Here is an 18,539-nt window from a genome sequence, read left to right as displayed (position 1 = left end):
CACACACAGGGGGCTGCAAAAGTAGGTATACAGTAAGGATTATACCAGTATTACCAGTATTATAATAGTGGTGCTAGGATTCATTTAATACTAGAATTCATTTAATTCATTAAAATAATTATTACCATTTTTATTATTGATATGTTTATTATTGAAATGTTTATTATTGATGTTATGATTGATATGTTTATTATTGGTGTTATTATTGATATGCTTGTATAATCAATAAAATACGTTTTGTACGCACGTTTTGTTTTTCATCACTGTATACCTACTTTTGCAGCCCCCTGAATACACACACACACACACACACACACACACACACACACACACACACACACACACACACACACACACACACACACACACACACACACACACACACACACACTCACGGGGTATGTCTACACATTGCAAGTATATGAACCGTGCTTCCCCATCGTCTCGGGTCACTCACCTGCATTTGATTTTTCATCTACAGATGCTTTCTGACGGTTCTGTGATTTTTTTCCTGGTGTATCGGTTTTGATGCCCATCGGACGGCAATATTTCAGCTTTCCACTCAGGAGGTACCAATCTTTAATATCAGTCAGTGAGTCAGTGGTTAGAATGGTATATATATATATATATATATATATATATATATATATATATATATATATATATATATATATATATATATAGTATACTTATGGGGTGTACTTACACATTGTGTAAGCATACGAACCATGTTTCCCCATTGTCTCGGGTCACTCACCTGCATTTGATTTTCATTTATTTAAATTAATTTACATTTTCATTTGCGAATGTCCAACGATTCTGCGATTTCATTTTATTTTATTTTTTTCCAGTGTACTTGCTGCGATGTCCATCAGCACGCAAAATTTCAGCTTTCTATGTTAGCCAGAAGGCACCGATCTTTAATATCGGTCAGTCAGCGCGTCACTGGTTACAAAGAGCTTTATACATCGGATATACTTCATTCATATATTGACTGCTTTTGACATTTACACGTGGTACATGCTTGGGAGCCTCGTTGGTATGCATTTCTGTCTCTGCTGTCGCTGATGATTCACCAATAAGCGATGAAAGTGGTCCGGTAGCTGAGGGTGTGTGGAGCATTGGGATTCTCAAGTGTGTACTATTTGTAAACGTCTTTATAGCTGTGGAGGAACTCTGGGAAGGGTTTGAAACAGCAAAGAGCTTACCTTGGTATGCTTTAATGGTTGCTTTATGCAGCTTCTTCGGTTCAAATTGCATTGGAAGAGTCGACTTATTTATATAATCTTAGCCACCTGGGTTTGATTGATTCGGTGAGAGCTGATTGGTTATTGATTGGTTATTCCTTCCATTCACAGGTGAGAGACGTGAGTGTGTTTTTATTTATAAATATATATATATATATATATATATATATATATATATATATATATATATATATATATATATATACATTACAAAATGCCTTATTCATCTGAACATACTTAACGGTTAAGGTGGCTGCCTGAAGATCATCGAGTCTTGAGTTTGAGCCCCTGTCAGTTGTTGAAATAACACCATGTGGGGTTGATAGTCTGTCATCCTTCCGAGGTCGGCGAAATGAGTACCAGTGTCCTGGTAATCGAGGGCACTGCATCGGAGGAACAGCCGTGCCCTGAAAAAATGATACAACCAGCAACCACAGGCTGCACACGAGAGCTCGCTATCCTGAATCTAAAGCAGTCGTAAGGTTATTGATGTTCTTGTTAAGGCCCGGTCACACCTTGACGTTTTAGCCAACGTATGCCGATTTTTGAATTTTTTTTCTAAAACGCTGGCACACGTTGAATACGTTATGGGTAAGTTTTGATAACATTGAGAGCATGCTGAAAAACACTGCCATACGTCGTTGTACGCTGGCTTTAAACGTTGTACTTTTTGGTTGTCTCCAAATTTTTTCATGCTTGAAATTTCACGACGTATGCCGGCGTATGACTCACACGTTCCGCTACGCTGGCCACAAGTTGTATGCACGGTCTGCGATCGTTGACAGACGTCAACACATGCTACTTGTAAGTTAATCATAAGTTGAGACACGCCGAGGTAATGTTTAGCGTACCTGAAACTTATTTCTAACCTTTGATTAACGTGTTGTTGGCACGTTACGCGATCGTTGCCACACATCGACAGACGTTACTTTTAAGTTACTCATAGGCTGAAAGACGTCGGTATAATGGATCGTCCTTGCGTCATCGTCCACGGCCACGGCCAGGACACTTATTTGCAGCATTCTTCAAACTTTTCTTCAGCATGCCGAGGATGTTCACACTTCGATGTCTAGCTTGGCTATGATTCCAATTGTCCATCGGCAGCGTCTATTTAAAATAGTCGAGTTTGAGCGTTTTAACACGTTCAGAAGAAACGCTTCAAATTTCCAAACCCCAGCGTCAAAAAACACAGGCGAGTGACAGCAATTTAAATCGTTCATTGTAAACAATGAAAATAGCTGAGTGGTACCGTTTAAAAGTCGTTGAGTGCAAAAAAAATCCAATTGTTGAGCGCAAGCGTCTACTTTCAATAGTGGAGATGCAGCCATTTTAAATCGTTGAGTGGCAGCCTATGGATAGCAAACCCCACGTCACCGGCAAAGATAAACTGCCGCACGATATGGATAAGTTAGGCTATCGTTGGGCATAGTTTGTGAATGCCGGCTTCACGATAATTATTCGTTGGTATATCGTATCTATAAATAATCAAAGCGCTCTCTGCACATTATTAGTTCATTGTGCATTTGTCCAACCCGTTATGAATAGACCTAAATCTTAAAAACAAGCTATAGCTCATTGTTGAAAAAGCCCCATAAAAAATTAGCCGCGATGAACTTCGAACAATGGTGAAAAGATGTCTCCTACCCGTGGACACGTGAACGCAAGGAGGATCCATCATAACCCACACCCTCCCCCTCACACTCACCTACTACTGCCAACATGAACAAACTACTACTACTACTAATACTGATACTGTTACTGCTGACATGGACATCGACTCAAAAACACTGTTGGGTTCTCCTTTTATGAACACCATTTTTATATACCAATTCCCAAAACCGCTGGGAACATGTCTTTATATGGCAGTTGTAAGCTAGAAACACGTTAATTTATTTTTTTTGTCGACCGGAAGACGTCATTGGAATACGTCTACATACGTCAATGTGTGTTGGGACTACGTACAGAATTGGTTCAAAGCACGTCAAACATAAGTTAGAAATAAGTTTCACGTAAAAAAGACATTACCGCGACGTGTTTCGACTTATGAGTAGCTTATAAGTAGCCTTTGTGGACGTGTGTAAGCGTCCACATATCGTGTGTAAAACTTATCCCCATCGCATGCGGAACGTGTGTCATACGCCGAGTACGTCGTAAAATTTTGAACATGTTTAAAATTTCTTGACGTACTCTACTTACTACGACGTATGATAGCGTACTTTAGCATTGTACTCACGTATATCAAACTTACTCATACCGTATTTGACGTGCCCCAACGTTTTAGACACATTTTTCTTAGGTCGGCATACGCTGGCAAGATCGCCAAGGTGTGACCGCGATGTTGACACTTCCATTTCTACGGCAGTTATGATTCGAATTGTTGTGCGTCAGCCTTTTAATAGGCTACGCTACGACATCGTCGGCGATGCGTGCAATGCGCTATGCCTAAGTTAGACTATCGTTGGGCATAGGTTGTGTAGGCCGACAACAGGTTCAGCATTCGTTGGTATAAGTTATCTATAACACAACGAAACGTTCTGTGTCCGTTACCAATGCGTTATACATAAGACCAAGTCGCTATGAATACGTCCGAATCTTTAAAAAAAAACATCAAAAGTTCAACGTAAGCCAGCGTTTTACATACATTTTAATACGTTGCCATCGCTGGCTAAAACGTCAAGGTGTGACCGGGCCTTTAGTTTTACCAGGGAGTTTTGGAATTTACGGGATTCAAAAGCTTCTGCTATTTTAGTTTAAACCTCATTTTTGGAAGGCTTGATGGATTTAAATAAATTCACGTGTATTGTTGGCAGGATAGACTAGATGTATACAAACTCACCTCTAAGATGTGTAGCCTGGGTTTGATTCCCGACCCAGCTACAAACCATCACCACGGTGTTTCACAGGTAGGATCATTCATCAATGTGTGTGTCGTCCCTCAGATGGACGTTAAACTGGCGTCCAATCTGTTGGCATTAGTTGGTGGACGTTAAATACTGTATCCCATGGTGTCCTTCTTGAAGAGTAGGTGAGTTATCACCGGCACCCTAAACAAATTACAAATTCCTACCCTTTCAGTCGAATATTCTGTGTGGGAGACTTAAAGTGGCAACCTGTCCAGGATTGTTACCCCGAGCCAAGAAATTGCCATGGCAGCTTTATGTGCCAAACGGGGCAAGGAAGATAAACAAAACAAATGGCATGTGGAGTTAGATGGTTTATTCTACTATTGGTATGAAGCCAAGATGAAGCGAGCAGTGGAGGTTAAAGGTATACGCACTCACGTCTGAGCTCTCTCGCCTCGGTTTGAATTTCGGCTCCATCTTGGAGTTTCGCATGCAGGGCGATACATCAATGTGTGCATGATCCCTCGGATGGACGTTAAACTGGGCATCGTGTATGCTAGCATTAGTTGATGGACGCTAAATATGCCATGGTGTCTTAAGAGTGGGCGAGTTATCGCCGGCACTCTCTCAAAACGATGGTATGTACATTGATGATGAGTACGAGGACATATTAGATTATTATTTTGCTTGTTTGTGAGAAATAATTTTCCTCCCTTCACTGCTTAAAGACATTACATTTGATAACATACTTATAAAGATATTTGAAACATAGCTTTCTTTGAGAGTGGTCTTGTAGTGAGGTCACTGAACTGGTTATGCGAGAAGTTGTGGGTTCAAATACAGCTAAATGCAGCAATGTTAAGGATTTGGATTCTAAGCTTCTGAAAACCAAATTAGGCTTGGAGAATTGTTATGTTCATGTTGGATTGTGAGTGAAAGAAAACCCAGCTGGCTCATCAATGACCCTCAGGAAAGGGGGAGTGTAATTTGTCTGACTTGCTCAATGTGGTCTACATGTGATACTATTGCACATATTGTTGTTGACTTCTAATATAACCTCGTGTAGTTACCAGAACCGAGGGTTGTTTCCAAAAATTAAGTTATTTGATAGACAGCACCAACCAACACACGACTTCAAAATGACGTATTCCACCCCCGAATGTTCAGCACATAAATACAGAAATCCCAGGAAACAGCGATGTTCATGGCATCATAAAGTATCATCATCTGATCGTCATCATTATCATCATTCGCCATCCTGACAGGATAAGGTGCTAAAAAGGATATGCACGATGCCTGCTATAAAGTATGCCGTGTGTGGGAGATAAGGATTGGTACCTAAAATGGATCACAAAGCTTCCAAAAGAAGCCGAAAATATTTGGAAAAGTACCCAAGATGAAAGGCTGCACCTCTACACATCAAAAGACTTGGAGACGTACTCAGCTCGCCAAATGGCCATCTGCTTGTACTGCAAACTCCTGACCATGTGGTGCAAGGTGCTTGCTTCTTCTAAAGGTGCGACCATGACCCTCAGGAAAGGGGAGTGCAATTTGTCCGAGTGGAAGGACAGAGTGGACAAGGACCGAGTGGGCGGATGTGTGCTACACGATCCCCCTAAGATCATGCCCAGTGAATGGACTGCGTATCTGGATTAGGTGCTTTTAAATACCAATGGGAAGGACAAACTGTATCTAGGGCTTGTGAATGTACAGCTCGATTGTCTGTTTTGTCTTTCCACCATTGGTTAGACATTGCATTTAATAATTAGAATGGAGGTTGTACCCCACTGATTTGCTGTGCTAGATTAGCCGATATCCCATGTACGATTTCGTTTGGCTGAACGTAATAAATAGATAAAGGTGGGAAGTTGAGAGCACGGTTCCCCATTTGGGATAACTAAGTCACTGGGAAGGTAATGGGAGACATGGGCACGGGGATCCTGCCAGATTTTATTACCTCAGACGGCATCTATGGCTCCTTGGCTTCAGTCGGAGGTTGGGAAGCGGGTCCAAATCACATTGCTCATTAGCCCATGCTCCCCCGAACCTGAAACAGTACAATTATTTGTTTGGCTCCAGGACCACAAGAGAAATTGTACAAAATGTTTGCATCCATTACTAAAATGAGAAGTGTCCATGTGTGTGTACGTATGTGCTTTTTATATATTCATTGCGGCCGCTCGTTTGTGTTAACAGGAAATGATAGGAAATCAACACCTCTCAATTTCGTCCACATATATCGTGTTTGTTCTATTTCCATGAGCCCCATTTGAATTCAGGAACAGAAAAATTATGGTTAACCATTATGAAATTGCCACTCTTTCGTTTAAGTGCTGAAAATGATGTTATTTGGAATTAGAAATGAACAGGATAGAACATCATCAGTATATGTGGAAAAATTACAGGCTCAGACTGGGAATTGAACCCAGGTCCTCTGGCAAACCATACCAGTGCTCTGCTATCTGAGTGACACACTGGCTGAGCAACACAATTTTTCCACATATACAAGTGCCACTCTCTTTCCCCCACTGCTACCGGAACACTCACTGTCAACCACAGGAGCAGCTAGGGTTTAATAATACTCCACCCCTGTGGTGTTTAATAGCGGACATGGATGTGTCCGCCACAGGGGGAAGACCCTCTCGAGAGTAGGAGTAGGCCCAGATGGCAGAGCAGTGGTACGGTTTGCCAGAGAACCTGGGTTCGATTCCTGCTCTGGGGCCGTAATTTTTCCACATACACTTATGAAAATGATATTAAAAAGCCGATTTGAATCACAGATTTTGCGTTTGCATCAGCAGGTTAAAAGTGCCCAGCGAGCAGAACCGAGTCAGTGTAAACTCACAGCACATGCACAAAAGGCCTCTTCGCATTCATACGTCAGTTCGAAAGTTCCGTACTCCCCATACTCATAAAAACGAAATGCCGAATTATTTTAGGTGAGTTATTTGGGAAACTACATCAGTGGTTTCTGTTTATACTTCAAGCAGTCAGGGAGAGACAAACTTTTATTTGTTTGTCTGAAAAGGAAAACTTACAAAAGCCTCCATGAACAAGGTGAAAACTTTCTTCGTACATTACTGAAAGAGTTCAACGTCAAAGTAATACCCACTACTGCAGTAGCACAGCAAGATTTTTTTTTTTTACACAAAAATATGTTCAATCACCATGTGCCTTGCCACAGGTAGTAGTAATAGTAGTAGTACTGGTGGGGGTAGTAGTATTAAATCACATCGCAGGTAGAACAGGTGTAATAACCGATAAACGCATACTATGTTTAAACAAGGCTACAAGTGACGTTGTATGAGAACTTAAAAAACAAAAACAAACATAAAAACAAGTCGATGTCGAAAGTGAAAAAATAAAAAGATGCACAGAAGCAAACCACAACCCAGAAAGGAGCTCAGGAGAGTACACGCAATTTCAAAGGTCCCCAAGTAGAAGATACTGTACAGAGTGGCCTGAAAGTCACTTTACCCCTTCTAAATTTCTTGCACCTCCCTCCCTCCCTTCCCCCTCTGCCCTCCCCACCATGATGGTGCAAGGAGAATGATGGAGTGCATACAGATACAATGAGTGATTAATTATTTTAAGTACTGCACAATAAAACCTGTATACTGTATAGTATTAAAAGAGTTTCAGAACGAATACTTTACTGGGAATGGTAATGGAACTTTCAGGCCACTCTGTGGAGTAGTAAGATGTAGTAAGAGTAGTAAGACAAAAAAACAAAATGGTGGACATAATTTCTGTCTCCCAAAAGAATATGAGGAATAAATTATTTTTATTGTCAATAAGTTGGCTTTGTCACTCTTCTGTCAGAAACTTGCTTTACTTGTTTACATCTTTACCAGTTTTCAATTATTCAAGTAGATAAGTGTAGTGAGTGTAGTGTAGTGTGTGTGTGTGGACAGTATAAGTGCGGCTTCCCAATTAGTTCTACTTCCCATAAAAACACCAAAAATTAATGAAAAAAACAAAACCGTTTATTATGCACAATCCTGAAACTTATGTACCAGGCCAGCTCGTTAATGAACTTCTCTGGTTTACCATTACCACGTTAGTAGTTAACATAAATTCTAGCATCAAGATTAACAACAGATTCATTCTGGTTATGTCTCTCTCACTCTCTCGCACACGCACACGCACACGCACACGCACACGCACACGCACACGCACACGCACACGCACACGCACACGCACACGCACACACACACACACACACACACACACACACACACACACACACACACACACACACACACACACACACACACACGGTGGGGTTAGCAGTTGAATCCACCCATACAGCAGTTCTCGCTCATTCTCTGGTATAGTATATACAGTCATCCCATATACACTCAAAAGGATAAGGTATCTCGGCATGGTGACACATTCAGGCTTCCTCAGCAGAGCAATCAATTCCCGCATAGGTGAAGTTTTCAAACAGCGCCGTGTTCACGTACGCCTGCAAAACAAACAGCCAATGTAAATAAATACATCAAATAAGTTATAAATCAGTCATCATGCTGAGAAAAACCTTTACCAGGCAGAATATATTATTATGGTAGTGTGGTTTGCTATTCACCATCACAGGTAGTACAGTATGCTATAACAATATGCCATTCATAGATAGCACAGCATGCCATTAATTAATCAGAGGTCGTACAGTGTACTATTAATAATTACAGGTAGTATAATATGCCATTAATTAAGAGGTAGTACAGTGTACTATTAATAATTATCACAGTAAGCCATTCACCATCACATGTAATCAAGCACACTGTTCAAATCAAAGGGAGTACAGTGTACTACTCACAACCACAGGTAGTACACAATATTATTCACCATCACTACAGGTCATACAGCATGCTATTCACCAGCAAGTTTCTCTTTCATGAATCTTTACCTCCACCAACTAAGGTGAAGGAGGTTCAGTTTTCACCCCTTTCTGTCTCTTTGTTTGTTTGTTTGTGTACAAGATATCTCAAAAAGTTATAGACGGATCTGGATGAAATCGTGTGGACAGGTTAGGTGTGTGACAAGGATGAACTGCTTCAATTTTGGTGAAGATCCGGATCTGGATACGAGAATTATTTAATTATTAAAGTGATTCTTCACCATTGAGAGATCGGGCCAAAAACGATATAGTACTGTATAGCATGATATTTCAAAAATGTATTTGGCCCGATATGTTCTCGTGGATCAGGCATTACGTGGCAGAGGTATGCGCTCTACCGAGTGCCCTTCTTGTTGTTTCTGATTTCAAAACGCAAAAGGTTAGTTAGTTTGATTTTTGTGAGGTGAAGGGATAGGGGGTGGAAGCAGGTAAAACTCTTGTTTAATGGTCAGTTTTCTTTTTCACAGCTTTTGGATTTTGATAAATTTGTCAACCTCAAACATTTAAATTACAGTTGTGCTCTAAAAACACACAGAATGTTTCGAATCAAGATACACTACGTCCCCCACAGGCCCCCAAACCACCACCTGGCTTGATTCCCACAATCTCACTTCCCTGGCAATGCTTCTTGTCTACGTCATCCCCAGCTTTTGTCATAATTCTTGTATATGGCCACAATTTACTTGTTTATTAATCGAAGCGATTTCGGTGAGATTTAACTTTTGCTTTCTGTTCGATGCATAATTATTCATTGCAATTCCTTGAAATAATTATGCATTTCCGCACACCCTGACCTCGAAGCACATTGTCAAATCACTCAGAATCCTACTGTGCTGGTGCTGCAGTGATGTTCTTGAAGTGGGAATGAAATGTAGGTGATCTTTAATGTGTCCAGGGTTACAATAAATAAATAAATTACAAAAGCAGCTGGCATAATGACATCATACCGAGGCAGTGTTGGCAGTGTATCGTCATGGGTGTGCCAAAATATCACATTGGGTCGGGAATAGGAAACAACTTTTCACCGCCAATATAAAACTGAAAAGTTATAAAATCATACGTGCGACGCACGAATAAAAGTGTGGTGGATATATCGTGAAAATTAACATCCGAGGTTTGAGTTGCTTGGAACAAGCGAACGGCTGTACAAGTCAATGTACAAGTATCCATTGTGTGCTTCTTCTTCGTCAGTATGCAGCACAAAGGTGTGGGGTAGCATCACTGGCTGAGGGCGCAGCTGTGCTGCTGATGCAAAGCACTCTGCTAGTTTTGGCAGGAATTTGTGTTTTGTTCATGGTGCTGTTGATAGCTCGCCTACTCCTCACGAAGGACACCGTGGGATCTTTAACATCCACCAACGAATGCCGGCAGATGGGATTCCCATTTATTGTCCATCCAAGAGACGGCACACACATTGATGAAAGACCATGCCTGTGAAACACTGGGATGACAGTTTATAGGTGGGTCAGGATTTGAACCCAGGCCGTTGTGTGCTGAGGTCCTTATAGTTAATGTAACATTACAAAGATTCTTTCTCATATCGTTGTACTGCACGTGATATATGTACCGTGCAAACTCCTACATGAGCCTTAGAGACTGTAGATAAAACAACACACAAACTTATCAAATAATATGACTTGAATATAAATAATGTCATTGAGGCCAAATTGGAAATATCGAGGGGCACGCTCCAACGAATCGTTCAAAAATAAATAAATACAGATACCAAGGCTCATGGAAGAGCAGAACAATAAGACATGGATCAATAGATAAAATTGGCAAAGGGAAAAACTGTGCAACAACAGCAAATGGATGCACCACAGCACATGGAGAGCAATTGCAGAAGTGTGGAAACAGGGACTCAACTGGTGTAGTAAAGCTCAGTAGTGGAAATGGGAGAGACCGTGAGGTGCAGGTGGGCAGCAGACTTGAGATCCTGTAAGAAATAACTCAAGGCAATGGACTCAGGAAGACAGTTCTACAGGTGAGAAAAGAGTGATATGAAAGAATTGAGGTGATCGTTGAGTTTAGACTTGGATGAGGGAGGTATTGGGGTTGGGGGAGGGAATGGCGGGGGGAGGGGTAACAAGGAAAGGGATTTTGGCAGAACACATGTGACCTAGAGGGGCAGGAGCTGGAAGGAGAGAGGTTTAGGAGCAAGAACAGAATAATCAACAAGGCCACAAACTTGCACGTGTGAGCAAGATGCAGCACCTGAGAATCAGCTTACTGATGTGTGATTCCATTGACATGGCCTGAGATTCCAGGGCTTTGGGTAGGGTGAGGTGGGGAGGGGGACAGAGATGGGAAGCAGTAATACCAGTGCACAGTAAGAAGCCATGTTCCATAATATTCTGGATGATAGCCTTGTACACAGTCACAAGCTGAGGATGGTAGAGGAAAGACTTCTAAAGTGAGAGCTAGTTGTGAAAGCCTGTTTGGAGATATGTCCTGGCCAAAAAAGATACTAGTTGAAAAGTAAGGTCCAGGGACATCAGAGACTATCCATCTCCCACAGGCTGACAACAGAAATAAATTGGTGGATTTGCCAGCTGGTCTTTATGGATGGACAAAGTGAGTATATGGGTCTATCTTGCACTAAAAGACATGCTCCAGGTAGACAAACAGGTGCTCATTGTCTCCATATCAGCAGAGAAGACTGCTACCACAGCCAGAATCGTGGAGGGGTGCAGAACTATCATTCCCAGAGCGAATTAATCTGAAAAGTGATGCGATTGATTTTCCAGTGACAAAGACATCATTGATGTATATCAAGAACAGGATTGGTCTCAGCACACTACCTTGAGGGACACTGACCCTCTGCATGTAAAACATAGGATAATATTGCATCCTAAGCAATCCTGAGCTTGCAAGCACACAGCAAATCTTACAGACAGTCTAAGTGGGAACCACAAACACCATTTTCTGACAGTTCAAAATTATGGTGGGGTGCCAGATCCAATAAATGCATGGAAGATGCCAAGTGAGATAGATCATCTTCTTGCGTATGGCAGCTTAGCTGCCGGGTTAGCTATCATTTCTTGGAAGCGCGACTGTGTCGCAATGCAGTGCCCCTCTACCAGTACACACTGGTACTCATTTTGCCGACCTCATAAGGATGACAGGTTGAGTCAACCCCCCTAGTGTATTAATTCAGCGGCCAACGGGGCTTGAACTCAGGACCCGAGGATCCCAAGCCACCACCCTCACCACTAAGCCAACACCAGGCTTAGTGAGAAAGATGTAACTTCTTCCTTGAATTATAGCCATTAATCCATTTTGACACAGAAAAGACAGCATGTCCATGACCTGGTTGGAAGCCAAACGGATGCTGGAAGATCAGGTTTGGAAAAGATGATTTGAGGACTGCTGGAATTGCCAGCAGGGCCGGATTTAGGGCAGGGCCCACAGCGCCACGGCCCGGGGCCCCGCGCCTCCCAGAGGCCCCGCGCAAACGCAAAGATTACAAGAAATTCTGCTATTTCCCCCCTTTTGTTTGTTTGTGAAAAAAATCTAGTTCGTTTGTGTAAATGGTCAGTGAATCACGAAACAAATACTCAATATGCCTGTTAATTTGGCATCTGTTTGGTTATGTTTATCATTTATTTTACATCTTTGAACTGCATTTTTTTCCTTTCCACTGATCATAAGAGCGCAATCTTAAGGTCTACCACAGAAATAGATCACACGAAAAAAGTGAGGGTTTTCCCAATCCCAGCAAGCTATGGCCGTCTCGATTTCATTTTTGCAAAATTTCATGCCCGCCCTGAATCTATGTTTGCTATGTACTGCGCAGGCGTACTGCTGGGGTGGTTATACTATAATTGTGTAATTCAAGTTTACACACCGGATAATATTTTATTATATTTATAAGGTGTGTCTTGGTGGCAGAGTGGTAAGGTTGCTGGCTGGTCACCTCCATGTGGATTCGGCGGAGTGGGTTCGAATCCTACCGAATCCGACTGAATCCTACCGGTGGCATATGTAAATCATGTGTCATGGCCGAGACACGGTGATTTCCTCCGGGTTCTCTGGTTTCCTCCACCAGAGAGACACACCTCGCAATAATAATCTGAGCCGTGGAGAGATACTCGACAAGCCCTAGGCTTCTTATCAATCCACGTTAATATATCTCGATTATTATTATTATTATTATTATTATTATTATTATTAAGGTGTGTAAGGTGTCAACTGCTGAAATATTGCTTTCTATTGTAGGAACTGCCTTTGTGTGGACCTGGTTGAGCCATGACGGAACGTGAACGTGATCGAGAAAAAAATACCAGTCTGGTGCGGCCAAGCGGAAGGAAAGCATCGCAGCCGAAAGCGAACGGAACAAGCGACCCAAAATTACAAGTTGGCTGAAGAGTACAACAGCGACAGTCGGGTTATACAATGAACAGGATAACAACGCGAAGGGAAACACAGCTCCGACTACGTCAGCAGTATCTGCTGTTGGCCCTGCTCCTTGTTTCAGTGCTGCTGATGCTAGCGGTGATAAAAACTCAAACGATTCTGCTTCAGAATGTGGTTCAGAAGTAGACAGCGAAACGGCTGAAGATTATGAAAAAGACATTGGCCTTTGGCCAGACCAGCTACCAGAGAAGTTCCGAAACTACTGGATCGAGAAGGGTAGTGCACAATGTCGTAATGTCGACAGTGACTACAAGAACTCCGCTGTCCGTCATGGAAATAAAACTCGTCATTGTACAAAAAATTTGTTCAGTAGAAAACATGTTATCTGGAGAAGAAATCGATCTCAGTTGGTTGTGCTATTCTGAAGAGACTGTCCGTCTGTTCTGTTTTATTTGCCATCTGATGTCACCCATGTCAGACACTAAAAGTCGGTTTACATCTGGGTTCCAAGATTGGAAACACGCTAGGGAGTCGATAGAAGGACACAGTAATTCAGATCAGCATAAACAGGCAATGTCGAGCCTGGCCAGCAGAAAATCATTGCAAGGCCGCGTTAACGCTGGACTAGTTCAGTTCATCAGTACGAGTCAGAACTGCACTACTGGCACGAAGTGCTACGACGGTGCGCAGATGTCCTCATGTTTCTTTGTGAACGTGGTCTGCCCATCCGAGGTGATGACGAGGTGATCGGTTCGGTACATAACGGAAATTACCTGGGAGTGATGGAGCTTCTGAGCAAGTCCGACACTTTCCTTGCGGCACATCTCCAGAAACATGCCAAGAAAGGGAGCGGTAACGTAAACTACCTCTCATCGACAGTATGTAACGAACTAATCAATGTGTTGGGTAGAAAAGTTCTGAGTGCCATTGTTGCGGAAGTTCGGAGGGCCAAATATTACTCCATATCGGTGGGCTCCACTCCGGACGTGTCGCACACTGACCAGCTATGTCTAACCATCCGCTACGTGTTGCCAGAGGGGCCAGTCGAGCATTTCTTGACATTCGCGCCCTTACTGAATCATACCGGAAAGGAGATCGCAGACGTAGTTCTTGATTTTCTCCAAATGAACAAAATTCCGATCTCTGACTGTCGCGGTCAATCATACAACAACGCCAACAACATGTCTGGAAAATACCGCGGCATCCAGGCACACCTAAAAAGTCGTTGCGAATTCGCCGAGTTTGTTCCTTGCATGGCTCATTCTCTCAACCTCATCGGGACGTGTGCTGCTGAGTGCTGCACGGCTGCTGTGACTCTGTTTGGTATCGTTCAACGGCCGTATGTTTATCTCGGGAAGTCAACCTATCGTTGGCGCAAACATCGCGATGCACTGAAACACATGCCAGTCGTAAAGTGCTTGTCAGATACACGGTGGTCGGCCCGTGCAGATGCTGGAGAAGCACTGGCCAATGGATTCCAGCAAAATATCATGGTACTTGACGATCTTGCAATGGATGAACATCTAAACGCAGAGGCCAAAAATGAGGCATCTGCTATTCTGAAGGAATTGGAAAAACTTGAGACGGTGATTCTGCTAGTCACATGGCAGGAAATTCCAAAGAGGTTCAACGCGACAAGTCAGCAGTTGCAGAAGCCGGGGCTCGATTTGAACACTGCAGTGAAACCACTCGAATCACTGACAGAGTTCGTAAAAGACCTACGGGAACGGTTCGACGACTTTGAACATATTGCTATTGATAAATGTGGTCACAGCGAGTATGAAGGCGATCGGCGACGTGTTCGAAGGAGGAAGCGACATCATGATGAAGTAGACAGCGCCGATGACACCCAGTTACCGCCCAGAGAGAGATTCAGGACCACATCCTACATACCCATCATTGATCAGCTAATGTCACTAGGAGATCGCCTCAAGGCCTATGGAACACTCCGTCAGCGTTTCTCATTCCTTTCAGAAATAACGACCATGCAGATGGATAAGCTCCGCTGTAGACCTGGTCAAGAGTTACCCGAACGACCTGGACCCTTCTCTGGTTTCGGAAATTGTACATTTCCAGGCATATCTCAAGACGATGCAGACAGAAGACTCGGAAAAATTGTCTGAAACTACTATGTTTTCCACAATCCACAACTACGATATGGTGGCAGCGTTCGCCAACGTGGAGATAGCTTTGCGGGTATACCTGTCAATGTTTGTCACGAACTGTACGGGAGAACGATCATTCTCAAAATTTAAAAGGATCAAGTACTATCTGCGTAGTATGATCGGCCAAGATCGTTTGGCATCGCTGGCCATACTGAGTGCTGAACACGAACTATTCAGGAGAGTAAGCACACGCGAAACAAATCGAGGACTTTGCGCGAATCAAAGCCAGGAAGAAGCTAAAAGATTCTGTAGGTTTTCACATCTCGCAAATATATTGTAGCAATTACCCCAAAGTGTGCAATAATGCAATCATATCTGCAAAAACGACAAAAAAATTTCTACATTGACATTTGAGATGATACCATCACGTTTTGGTTTTGCGATTATTTTCTCTGTTCCGTTGTTTTCATCCATAGTGGTGTTTCTTGTATATAAACTTTTGTTACTAGTAGTTTCTGAAATACATGTTTTTACACATAAACCGTGTTTTTTTCTTTTTCCCAGCCGAGGATGGTGCATTTATATATGAATACTTTTATAAGCATACATGAAGTAAAAATGGCTGCGGCCCTGAGAGGGCCCCGCGTACTTCTAGGGCCCAGGGCCCCGCAACACATAAATCCGGCCCTGATTGCCAGTTCCAATTCTTTGCCTATAATGGGGAGAAGGCTGACTGGTCCATATTTAAGAGGGTCAGTGTTTGCACCATTATCATGGAGTACTGTAGTACTCCATCTAGAGGGATGGTATGAGGAAAAAATGGCTGCCCATTAAATGTGTATATAATGACAAGCTTGTAAACTACCATAAAGTGAAGTCAGAAGCATTTAAAAGCCATACCTTTAATCTCAAGCATTTTCTGAACTACCAAGACTTAAGAAGACACCAGAATACATTGCTAAAGTACCACAATGAGAGATCGCTAAAACACCAACTTGCACTTCTTCTTCTTCTTCCCCTCTCAAAACAATGTAAAACTGTAGCCCAACCTACCTCAATAACTGCTGAAGCCATAATAGTGAATCCAACGCGAGGAAGTTACTTTGTCTCTGGGCTTTTGCACGCAACCCAAAATTTTAAAGTACTTACAACATTAATTGTTTTATTATGAAAATAAATCAAATGTAAATGTGGACTCAACCAAACCAGGCCATGATCGTGGGGAGGAGGGAAGATGGACAGTACCATTCCAAAAGCGATACATATCCAAACCATTCCCCCAAATCAACTGAAACAATTACACTGCTCAACAATTTTTTACTTTCTGAATATTGTCTAGATTTCTACAAGTGAATTAGGGTATTCTGGCACTGCTGAATCAGGAAATGGCATCCGTTTCTCTCCATCAGGTCAGGTTTTTGTGCTAAGTTGATTTGAAAAAAATCAGATCTTGTGACAAAATCAATTACATTTTTGTGGCATTATCAGCTGATTTTTGTCAACACATATCATCCTAAACATGTTTTTAAGAAAAAAAAATGTTTTGCCAACAACATTTATTGATTACATGATAGAAACATCGATTACTGTCATCTGAATGGTGGGCATTGATAAAGGTAAGTACAAGTAAATTGCATGTTGCGTCACCACTGTTCAAACTTCAGGGCTTGAACTTCCGTTTCTTCGAACTCCTGGAATGTTCAGCGGCAGGGAGGTCTCTCTTCAGATTCCAACAGTAGTCAGCCATCATGACTGCGTCCCAGCGACCCTGATACCTGGTCTCCATCTCCTTCATGTCCTGATGGAATCTCTCCCCCTGCTCGTCACTCATTGAACCCAGGTTCTCAGGAAACCGGTTCATATGTGAAAATAGGTAGTGCATCTTGATGCTCATGTTGCAGCCCAAGTTTCTGAAAGCAGTCAGCATGTTGTTGACAAGTTCTGCGTAGTTTCTGGCCTTATTGTTGCCAAGAAAGTTCTTCACTACCAAAACAAATGTCTTCCACGCTTCCAGTTCCACTTCGTTCATTGAGTTTTTGAACTCTGGATCTCTGATGAGCTGACGGATCTGAGAACCATCAAAGATGCCAGCTTTCAACTTCTCCATGGTCAATCCTGGAAAAGCCTGGCACAAGTAAGTGAAGCAGTCACCATCTTTGTCCAGAGCCTTGGTGAACTGCTTGATTAAGCCGAGCTTGATGTGCAGCGGTGGGAAGAGTATTCTGTCTCTGTCCACCAGAGGGTCGTTGATGACGTTCCTTTCTTTGCATGGCACCAATTCCTCCCGCACAGGCCAGTCCTTCTTCGTGTAATGCTGAGCACGGTCCCTACTATCCCACATGCACAGAAAACATGGGTACTTGGTGAAGCCAGACTGTTGTCCCAACAAAAAGTTCACCATCTTCAGGTCAACACAAATAAACCACTTATGCTGATCATAACCAATTTTCTCCAGCACGTACTTCACCGCTTCATACTTCTCCTTCAGTGTAGTCGAGTGAGCGATGGGTACAGAGGCAAACTGGTTGCCGTTGTGTAGCAGAACACATTTCAGTGATCGCTTGCTGCTGTCAATGAACAGTCTCCAATCTTTGGGTTCGTACTGTGGCACTCCAAGCTTGAGAAGCGCATGAATAAATTGGCGCATGTAGGTATTGTACATTCTTCAGAGTTCGTTATTTCAAGAAATACAACTTTTTTGTATCACATTATTACAAAATCTGCCCCATTAACGTTAGTTTTGATCCACGAACTTTATGCTTTGCCTCACCAATTTTTGGAAGATTTTGAGGTTTTATGACTTCAAACTGATCCCTTTTCGACATAATCACCCAGAACTATCGTACCTGAATACTTCTTGTCATTAAAATAATTATTTCCAATCAAAACAATTATTTGACATGACATTTTACCCCCACCAACTTCTTCTAAAATGCTCCACACATGCGTACATGTGAACAAAAATGTAAAAAACGACATGTGGCCATATCTCAAAAACTTGTCCTGATTGAACAAAACTAATGTGAGTTTTGGATTCAGCGCATCAGATTCATCCCAAATCAGCTTAAAAAATGCAGACAACAAATTT

General features: G+C 42.4%; 1 protein-coding gene across 3 annotated transcripts in view; it reads right to left on the bottom strand.

Moving 5' to 3' along the window:
- Nucleotides 1–8,054: 8,054 nt before the first annotated feature.
- Nucleotides 8,055–18,539, bottom strand: part of LOC147024930 (tyrosine-protein kinase receptor Tie-1-like) — a 161,641-nt gene continuing 151,156 nt past the window's right edge. Inside the window, exons 26-27 of one of the 3 annotated variants that reach the window (XM_085885348.1) lie at nucleotides 10,857–10,926; nucleotides 8,055–8,558 (exon numbers count right to left, since the gene is read on the bottom strand). In XM_085885348.1, coding sequence (XP_085741474.1) covers nucleotides 8,533–8,558; nucleotides 10,857–10,926 — 96 coding nt within the window. In that variant the 3' untranslated portion in view covers nucleotides 8,055–8,532. Of the gene's footprint in view, nucleotides 8,559–10,856; nucleotides 10,927–11,016; nucleotides 17,782–18,539 lie in introns of those variants that run through there. The other 2 variants (XM_085885349.1, XM_085885350.1) reach the window with 2 other exon arrangements.

Source organism: Eptatretus burgeri, chromosome 6 (genome assembly GCF_056783735.1).
Source record: "Eptatretus burgeri isolate ZD-2024b chromosome 6, Ebu_testis_v1, whole genome shotgun sequence".
Taxonomy (NCBI): Eukaryota; Metazoa; Chordata; class Myxini; order Myxiniformes; family Myxinidae; genus Eptatretus; species Eptatretus burgeri.
This window is presented reverse-complemented; position numbering and strand designations above follow the sequence as displayed.